General features: G+C 39.1%; 1 protein-coding gene across 5 annotated transcripts in view; it reads right to left on the reverse strand.

Annotated features, from left to right (window-relative positions):
• Positions 1-875: 875 nt before the first annotated feature.
• The window catches only part of LOC101849032, a 56,450-nt gene continuing 47,962 nt past the window's right edge, over positions 876-9,363 (reverse strand). For all 5 annotated transcript variants that reach the window (XM_005091736.3, XM_035973867.1, XM_035973866.1 and 2 more), the window contains exons 3-8: positions 7,786-7,821; positions 7,029-7,134; positions 4,681-5,665; positions 2,685-2,904; positions 1,645-1,701; positions 876-1,165 (exon numbers count right to left, since the gene is read on the reverse strand). In XM_005091736.3, the coding sequence (XP_005091793.1) occupies positions 1,038-1,165; positions 1,645-1,701; positions 2,685-2,904; positions 4,681-5,665; positions 7,029-7,134; positions 7,786-7,821 (1,532 nt within the window). In that variant the 3' untranslated portion in view covers positions 876-1,037. The remainder of the gene's footprint in view (positions 1,166-1,644; positions 1,702-2,684; positions 2,905-4,680; positions 5,666-7,028; positions 7,135-7,785; positions 7,822-9,363) is intronic.

Raw genomic sequence — 9,363 nt, forward strand, 5'->3', positions numbered from 1 at the left:
ATATATTATATGTGTGTGTGTGTATAATGGATTGTGCGAGCGTTGTATTAGGTAGGAAAAGCCTCTTGTCACTTCCTCTTGACCTGCACACACTCACTCAACATGTATTCCCCCCTTTTTTGGTCTCAGTTTATCAACTCGAATGTGTGTTGCTTATATTGTTTAGTTTTGTAGTTTTTGGCATCATTTTACTAACTACTACTTTTCTCCATCTCTCTCAATGAACCCCACCCCCCCAAAAAATTATATCAATAGAAGTGTGGTTCAATCTTGAATGTACAAAAAAAAAAACCCCAGCAAATATTTCACAAAACAATTTCTTAAGCTCAGGACTTATTTTTAAAAAATTGGATGTTCTAGTGACCGCTAAACTAAACATAGCTTCCAACAACTACTTTCAGAGAGTTTTACATACTATTTTTAGTTGAATTATATATTATAGAGTTCTGTGACCATTTTCAGGACACATTGACACCCTCCCAAAAACTGATTCAGCCGTGTGGCTGTTGAGAATAATAAAACCGAACTCAAAAGCAGTAACTTCTTAACTTAACATGACAGAAATGAAGGAGATGTCGAAGGAAAGCAAACAACCACTCAAGTTATACTGTACTTGTGTCTCTTTGAGATCTTGTGATGCAGATGTTATCAAACATTAAAGACCTCATGTAAACCTTAGGTAATGTCAATATAACACTTGTTGAATATTGTTTCACTGACAATATTTTTCCAGTCACACACACAATAAATAAGAGTATTGCTGTCAGACAGAAAAAGCTGCAAAAATGTTCACAACCATCAATGAATGTTGATGGAATGGTACAGTATGTGTCTCATTCCCTCCACTTGAAAGCACCATCTGATCTTTCTTTTCATTATATAGCCACTAACATGCTGCACAACACTAGGATCTGTACAGCACAAAAGATCCAATCAGTCATTTTATTCACTCTCCCACACATCCTGTCTCAGTTGCACGCTCATTCATCTAATGTGTCTCCCAGCCCATCGATCAGTATTGTTCCTACAGCTCTGAATCATTTTGTGGTCGACGGTAGAGGCTTTAGGTCATCCCCTGCTGCCAAGGCTTCAGGGCAATGGATCATGACTCGGGCAACCAGCCCATCGATGTATGTTTTCATGTCTGCATTCTCCTGTTTCAGTACTGTGGGGGAGAAAAAAGGTATGTGTAAGTAGTACAGAATACAGACTATCTGCAACAAACAAAAGCTACTTTTAGAAATCTGAAAAGCTAAGCTGAACTGAGGAGAGAAAGCCAAATGTGTCACGATACTGTGGAATCGGGCACTTGTCAATTTTTCGGCATATGTAGTTATTGACATCATCTTAAAGCTTTTGGATTGTCTTGCTCTCAGAGAAAAAAAATACCCATCTATTATATATAAAATTCAAGACATCTGCCATTAAAGGATATGGGGCTGGTGTGACGTCAGAGGTAAAATTGAAGAGAAAATGGCTGCCAAAGGCTCTGACAATCCTCTCTACTTTCATTGGTTTCAGGTTCAGGAGTGTCCTAATTCATTGCCCTAATAAAACACTCTCAAATTTCTGATTCAAAACTTTAATTAAACAGTATCAGACTAACTTAAGACGAATGTCAGGTTAGCATCTACATGAACATACCTTGATTTTCTTTATGCAGCCGTAAAATCTCTGTTTGCAGTTCTGATTTTTCAGCACCTGAGGAGATGCAAGATTGCATTATTTTAAATGCCAAACAAAGTCAAAGAAATTTGCACCATCAAATGGAACAGAAAAAAATTACTTAGATTATACATTGAATAAGCAAGTCTTGCCCATTAACACCTATATTCAAATCAAACCTAAGTTAGAATCAAGAAAGAAGATGAGTATCACAATAAAAAGCACAAAAGGCACAGGCAAGGAGATGGTTAAAAAAAGAAGTTATTATTTATTCTTGATTCTCACATTCAAGGCCGCTTAAAATGACAAAGTAGTCTTCTGTCATATTAATATTAAGGCATACAGAACTAAAATAACACCCAAATCTAAAGAAAATCCAATATTTTGACAAATGTAGATTGACAATATCTCTGACTCCAACTATGAACAGGAACTGATATTCCAAGAGAACTAAAATGTTGAAAGAGAATTCTTCACAGTGTAAAACATCAAAATATAGGCCAACTACATTCTCCTTTGAGCAAGTTTTGACATACTTGTGTACAGAAAAAATTATGCCAAATAATATATCATGGGGTAGCACCTCAAGTATCGTAACTCGGGGTTTAGAGGCAAAAATCATTTTCCACATATCCCAAGACACTGGGGAGGTGTGTATGCTCTGTAAAAACCGCAGACTGAAGAGATCGTTTTGTGAAAATATATTTTAAACTGAAATTTCAAGTTTTGTTGAAGGACAGTGTTGAAAAATCAGTTTTTTGCTCCTTCTGTAAAATTTGAAAAAAAACTTGAGTTACAACAGTTGTGCTGCTATCCCGCGATATGTCTTCAAAGAGACAGAGATGGTAAATTGGACTGATCTGGACAGCTATAGTTGTCACTTTGAAATCATCCAAGACTTCCATTTGAAAGGAAACAAGACTATAAATTGGAACTTGCATTGAATGGACAGATTCTCGCAAGAGCACAAGCGACTCATTGTTTGACCAGTCTGTCAACCTAGTGTGAAAGCAACTCACTTTTTCTCCCTTCAGCATCTTTGTTTATGGCAACAATCGACTCGCTGGCCCTCCGTGTATGTTTCTGAAAGTTCTTTCGGAAGCGCCCCGTTCCCCCTGGGCTATCCTGTGCTTCAGTTTGCGGACTCTCGTTGTTCTCCATTTCACTGTGACTACTTCCATGCAGTCGAGGTAACGTTGCTGATCCTGACAGAGTCACGCTCTTTCGGACACGGTCATCCTGTATTGAACAAACGCCAATAAGCCAAGGTAAGTTAACAGGCAAATTACCTCCTCCAGCAAGCATTATTGCAATTACCAACAATGCCACTTTTGGTCTTTAGAAAAATAGTTCATGAAGTCAGTTGCATTGATAAAGTGATAATCGAAACACAAAAGTAATTCTCAAAAACCAGAACTAGCTTGGAAAGGTTTTTAATAAAATTAGGACCTAGGAACAGATGTCGAGACTCTATGTACTGAAAAGATAATGGCAAAAATTCTTGATTTCTTCTATTCTACCCAACTGGCATCATCATAGATAATGTGATCCAGGCTGTCGTTGTTGTTATTGATCAAGTCATAGATAATTCAAAGGACAGCACTATAAAGATTGCCATCAGAGACATAATTAATCTATTGCTGTTGCATTTATTGATCCAGCAAAGCATAGGCTTTCACTTCCCAATACAGGGTCACGAAGAGATAGTTGCAAGGTCTCTTAACAGGTTGTATTGCATTTGAATTTCCTCCCATTAGTCCTTTAGTACACTTTTAGTTTTAGTCAGCGTTTTATGGCATTTGCAACACAATTAGATCATATAAGAGCAGAAGATTAAAGGTGTTACAAGACAGTAACATACACAAAAAACAAGGAAGAGAGATAAGAACGATAGATAGCAAAGAAGGAACAGATTGACTATTCCATGTACACAAACACTCACACAAGATAACCAGTCTCAAAAGGAAAATGGTCAAAAACAATCAATATGACAAAGCAGTACTAGAACTTTCGTACAATACCTCCCCTTAAACATTGTAACGGCAATAAACTATACTAGACTTTATAAATAAACAAATCTATTAATTTGAGACATAACACAAATGTGTCACAACCTGGCGGAATCAGGCTAGTCAATTTTTGGGCATGTGGAGTTATTGGTATAATCTTAAAGCTTGTTTATTTGTCTTGCTTTCGATGAAAAAACACTCATTTATCTTGAAAAAAAGTTGAGACTTTGTGACTGAAGGATGTGGGGGCTTCCTGGTTTCAAAGGTAAAATTAGAGAGAAAATGGCCACCAAAGATTGGTGACTTCCATCCATAGTTTAAGAGTCCTTGGAAACTTAATTTACATTTTTTTGTGTGCCTTTAATCACCGTTTTTCAGTAAAATCCACACAGAAATGTGTTTTTAAATTAATGTAAAAGGTGTTACGGTAAAAAAACAAATATTAATTGATCAAAATTGCCTGTTTCTTCGATTTCATTATGTATTTCGACAAGCGCCTAATTTCACTTCAATGCCTCACAAATAGCCTCTGATATGGTTGTTTCTATAATTTGAATCGGGTACCAAAATTCCTGGCAAAACAGCGCATCTGATGGAACCAGCTATCCCTTCATTAGTCCTGTCACTACAAATTGAAACAGTGAACAGCCACAGTCATCAAACTACAGTCAAACTTGTCTAGGCTGGCCACCCTCTGTTGAGGAGAAAAGAGGCTGACTAAGGTGGCCTTCTTACACAGAGTCATTATAATCAACTAACAAAAATGCAAGGGGGTAATGGAAAGTTTGTACAGGAAATTGTCTTATACAGTTCACCATAAGGGCAAATTTGTCAGTAAATCTATTCCAGCACTCCACACTCCAAACTTAACATTTCTAAAACAAATCTAGTCCCACGTGTAGCAGAAACTGAAGTAGCATACCACAGAAAATTTGCCAAAAAAGCATGGAAAACAAAATTAAGATTTGTAAAAAAAAAAAAAGCCCTAGGAAATCGCAAGACAAACCTGGTTCAAAGACGATGACCTCTCTACAGAGATGACCGGAGGTGGGGGGCTGCTCACTTCTGTGCTCGCTAGTTTACCTTCTGGGATCGGAGTCTCTGCTAAGCTCTCTGCAAGTGCAGAATTTTTTCCCCTGCTTGAAACTGACCCTGTATCAGCATACGACTTCTTCTCTGGCACCGGTGTCGTAGCTGCTGAACGGTCCACGAAGGTAAAAACATTTTTGATAACATTCTGTCCACCGGACACTGTCTCTATCCACAAATCACCCTTGCCGGCAGACTGAGGTTTGGTGGTCACATAGATCCGACTGTCTGATTCAAATTCAATGGTGTCGAGGAGGTCTGAGCCACACAGCAGCAGCTCCATTATGTCTGACTTCCCCAGGCCTAGATTACGCCCCTCTAGGACCAGGCGAGTACCTCCATGGACAGAGGCCATGTTGGGAACGATGTGTGAAACAACTGGGGCCTCTCTACCGGATGAGTCTAAGCCCGTGCCCATGCTGGGGAACCGAGTACGTTTGGGTTTTTCCTGTTCCTCATCCCCGTCGTTGGTACCGCTCAACCGTCCCAGGTGGAAGATGTCATGGATGGACTTTGAAAGTTTCTTGTTGAAGTTGGCCAGTGAGCTCGACTTGCGCTTCTCTTCCTTTTCCTCTTTCTTCTGCTGCTTCTGAAGCATGCTGGGAGTTGGAGAGAAGTTCTGGCGCAGCCGCTGGAAGCCTGTTAGCTGTGCACCTGAATTGGGGGCGTTCGAACCTGAGCGAATTTGCGGTGTGATCATTGTGGGTCGCTGCTTGGACACGTAGCACTGGAAGATTAGTTCTCCCTGAGGGGTGGGGCATTTTTTGTGGGCTTTGAGAGCAGACTTTTTTACCACCCCTTTGACAGTGAGCAGAGACGCAACAGGAATGATGATCTGACCCAGGACGTCCTCTTTTTCTGTGACCGTGAAAAACACGTGGTCACTGGCATTGGTGACATGCCTGTGAAAGATACAAGAGATGCGTGAAAAATCCCTTGAATGTTTGCATATACTTTTTAAAAATAAAAATACTCTCAGTTACCCATCCCTAATTATACACACCAGTACAGCAGTATTTAATCCTTTAAGCATCACTATCAAAAAGCCTGTAGTGTCAGGGGATATTATATGATTTCACAATATCATGTTGGAAAGGCTTGAGAATAAGCAAACCAAGAAAGTACAAGCCATAATCCTACACATTTTCTGAAAGTAAATTGTAAATGCGAAGAAGCTTTCATTTATAAAGGAGCTAAAATGTTTGACGACATAAAGAATGGGATATACTAACTGAAATAGTGACTAATATTACGGCCGATTAAACAGACCGCAACACTACAGAACAAAACTTAGGGCCAGTTCAATTGACCATTGACACCAAGAGGGGAGTTTGAAACAAATCAAAGCTAGGAAATTGTTGACAGTTGAATCCAGATCAAAGCAAAAATGCAAGATGAATAAATCATTTTCAGCAGAGGTCAAGAGTTGACTACTAAGGATCTATTTCCTCATTAACTGACATATATCGGGAGCTCGGTGCTTTCTTGTCGTTTCTCCAGTTTTTTAAAGAGTGAAAATATGACATCTTTTTAAGCTCCCTCTTTATTATGAACTGTTTTCACTGTTGTTAAAAATGGAGATAAGACATCCCTTCACTATACTCAACAAAATAAATCTAAAAATGTTAGCATCATGTGCCCTATGGCCAGGACTTTAGAAGGTCAGCCTACATAAGCCTAAAGCCTTTGTTCCCAGTTAGCACAGAACATAAATCAGTTTCAGCTGCTCTTTACTATTCTTCAAATTAGTTCAAAAGTAGGACTATGACATCTTTCAGTTTGATATTCATTCTCATCCTTATGGATGCTTTGTCAATGGCCCAGCTAATATAATACTCTCAAAAGAACATGTCTTTTAAATTTAGTTTTCGTGAGACTTTCCTGTCATTTGTAATGCAATAGGTCATATAAGTCCTGAAGAATAGAGTTGTTACTAGGGAGTAACATACAAACAATGAATGTTTAACGGAAAAAGAGGTGCAAATGACACCAGAGCACTTGCCAACCACCCATCATTATTGACCTATGCTTTTCCCGCTGTAAACTGGCATTCTGATGAAAATCAACAAGACATTGCACCTCTTATACAATGAAAAACATTCATTAATTTTTAAAAAATAGAGAAGGAAAATGAAAAGCTAATCATCACTAGCCCAATTGACATTAAACTAATTTAACTTCCCAGTGACTACTCCCTTTATGTCCAAAGATTATACTATGAATACCAAAGGTCCCATGTCTAATACAACTACTCAAAGAACTTACACTACTGATTCCTCATTCCAGTCTGGGTTGCCATTTATATCTTTCACAACACTAGTACGATATTTCTTTGTGCCCACACCAAATATGACAGAAAACTTGTGCCGACCTGAAAAATATGTAATTAAAAAATCTGTTATGGTCGCATGAAATCAATACAAGCAAAATATTTACAAAAATGTACCCTCATTTTTCCCTTACTCTTGTGAGGCACATACGCATGCACATACTCACACATGTGCACACATGCGCCCTCACACACACACACACACTCGTGCACACACACACAAACACACATAATTAGTAGACAAGTAAAAGTCCAGCTATCACAGTCTCACTGATACACAGATTCATGACAGACATGCAGCTAGCATGTAGGCCTACCATATTTAAAAAAGACATCACATAATAACCCACAATATGTTACTTTTAGTAAGAGTTTTATGGCCCTTGCAACACAATATGGTCATATAAGTGTCGAAGAATAGATGTGTTAAAAGAGAGTAACGTATAGAAAAAAGAAGGAGGAGAGATAAGGACGAAAGATGTTTGTTAGGAAAGAAGGAGCAACCCACTATACGAGTTTGAGTTCCAGTTTGAGTAAAAAGAAGCTCATAAATACTATAACGGTCATTTCCAGCAAGAGAAAAGGCAAGACAGACAAGCTGGAACAACAGAAGGAAAGAACAGAAGAAAGAACCACCCACCCACATTAGAAGACAAATAACAAGTCTCGTGGTACACACACAGACCTACATACCTGGCTTCCGTCCTTGTAAACTCCTCGCACCGTGAACTGCAAAAATCAGATTTAAAAAAGAAAAATTTTATTAAACTATGAACAACCAGGCCAAGGACAATAAAAGCAAAGCTTGCAAAACAAGATCTTACACCAAGGAAAAAATAAAAACCACAACCCACAAAACAACACGAAGCAGTTTCAAAGGAAAGTTTTCTTCACCTGCTGACCTGCCAAAATCTTACTTGGACAATTTAATCCTTCACACAATAGGCAATGAAATGACTGTTTTATTTATGCGTTGATGTCCTCTGTTTTCACGACTGGAGAGACTACTACAACGGGGCAATTGTTCCTTCAGTATGCTCTTCAAGAGGAAAGGGAGGGAATAATATAGGCAGAAGGGGCGGAAAGGGTGGGGGGGGGGGGGGGGGGGGGGAGAGCGAGAGCGAGAGAGAGAGAGAGAGAGAGAGAGAGAGAGAGAGAGAGAGAGAGAGAGAGAGAGAGACAGAGACAGAGACAGAGAGAGAGAGAGAGCGGGGAGGGAAGAGGGGGGCAAGTAGGAACATAATACATTTTCTGGGGCACAAAGAAACGAGTAAATATTTTGTTTTTACCCGTCATCCCTTGGCCTACATATTGCACAAAATGCCATATCATGCTGAAAGGCCATGGTTAGTCTCCAGCAGTTGGAGAGACGTTAGAAGTACAGCGACATATCTGTCGATTGCCCCCATAGAAAAGATATTTTAAAAATAAATACTAAATAAATAATGAAAATACAAATAAAAAATAAATAAAAATTTCGAAATCCAAAAAAAAATCACCGGTTTAGTCTCAGCCAAGAAGCTCAAAAAGCTCCCTTATCTCAGGCCAAAGACAACGTGATATAGGGGTTGATAAAAAATAAAGGGGGGGGGGGGTGTTTGAAAGATGGGCGTTGTTATACTTATACTATGAGGTTCTGAGCGTCTAGGCTCAAGGGGAGAGGTTGTTCTTCGTTCGTTGAGGTAAAGAGATGCGTATATTCGACACGATAATGATCACCGAGTGAACGGAAAAAGCAAGACAACAGAGTGGACAAAAAAACAAGGATCTACATACTTGTGGTGCCTAAAACCACCCGCTGCGGAAAGGGGGGGGGGGTGAAAAAAGGCTAACAGACGAAACGAGACACTCACACAGGCACGCCCAACAATCAGATAAATAAACAAATAAATAAACAAAACAAGCGAACGAACGAACTTATAAATGCATGAATGAATGGATGAACGAACTAACGAATGAATGAATGAATGAATGCGTGAATGAATGGATGAACGAACTAACGAATGAATGAACGAATGAATGAATGAATGAATGAATGAATGAATGAATGAATGAATGAATGGACTCCTACTGACCCAGTGTTATTTTTACCGATTCAATCTATTGCATAAAAACCAGTTAGCGTTGACACTCACGCCCTAAATCGATCATTGCTCAAGCGTATGACGGTAACAAAAATAACTTAAGGCAGAGACGCAAGGTACATAGTCCAAGGCGCAATAATTCACGGGATCATAATTGCTTAACGAAAGGAGAGGTTGGTTGGGGGGG

The sequence above is a fragment of the Aplysia californica genome, unplaced genomic scaffold (genome assembly GCF_000002075.1).
Source record: "Aplysia californica isolate F4 #8 unplaced genomic scaffold, AplCal3.0 scaffold00035, whole genome shotgun sequence".
NCBI classification, from domain to species: domain Eukaryota; kingdom Metazoa; phylum Mollusca; class Gastropoda; order Aplysiida; family Aplysiidae; genus Aplysia; species Aplysia californica.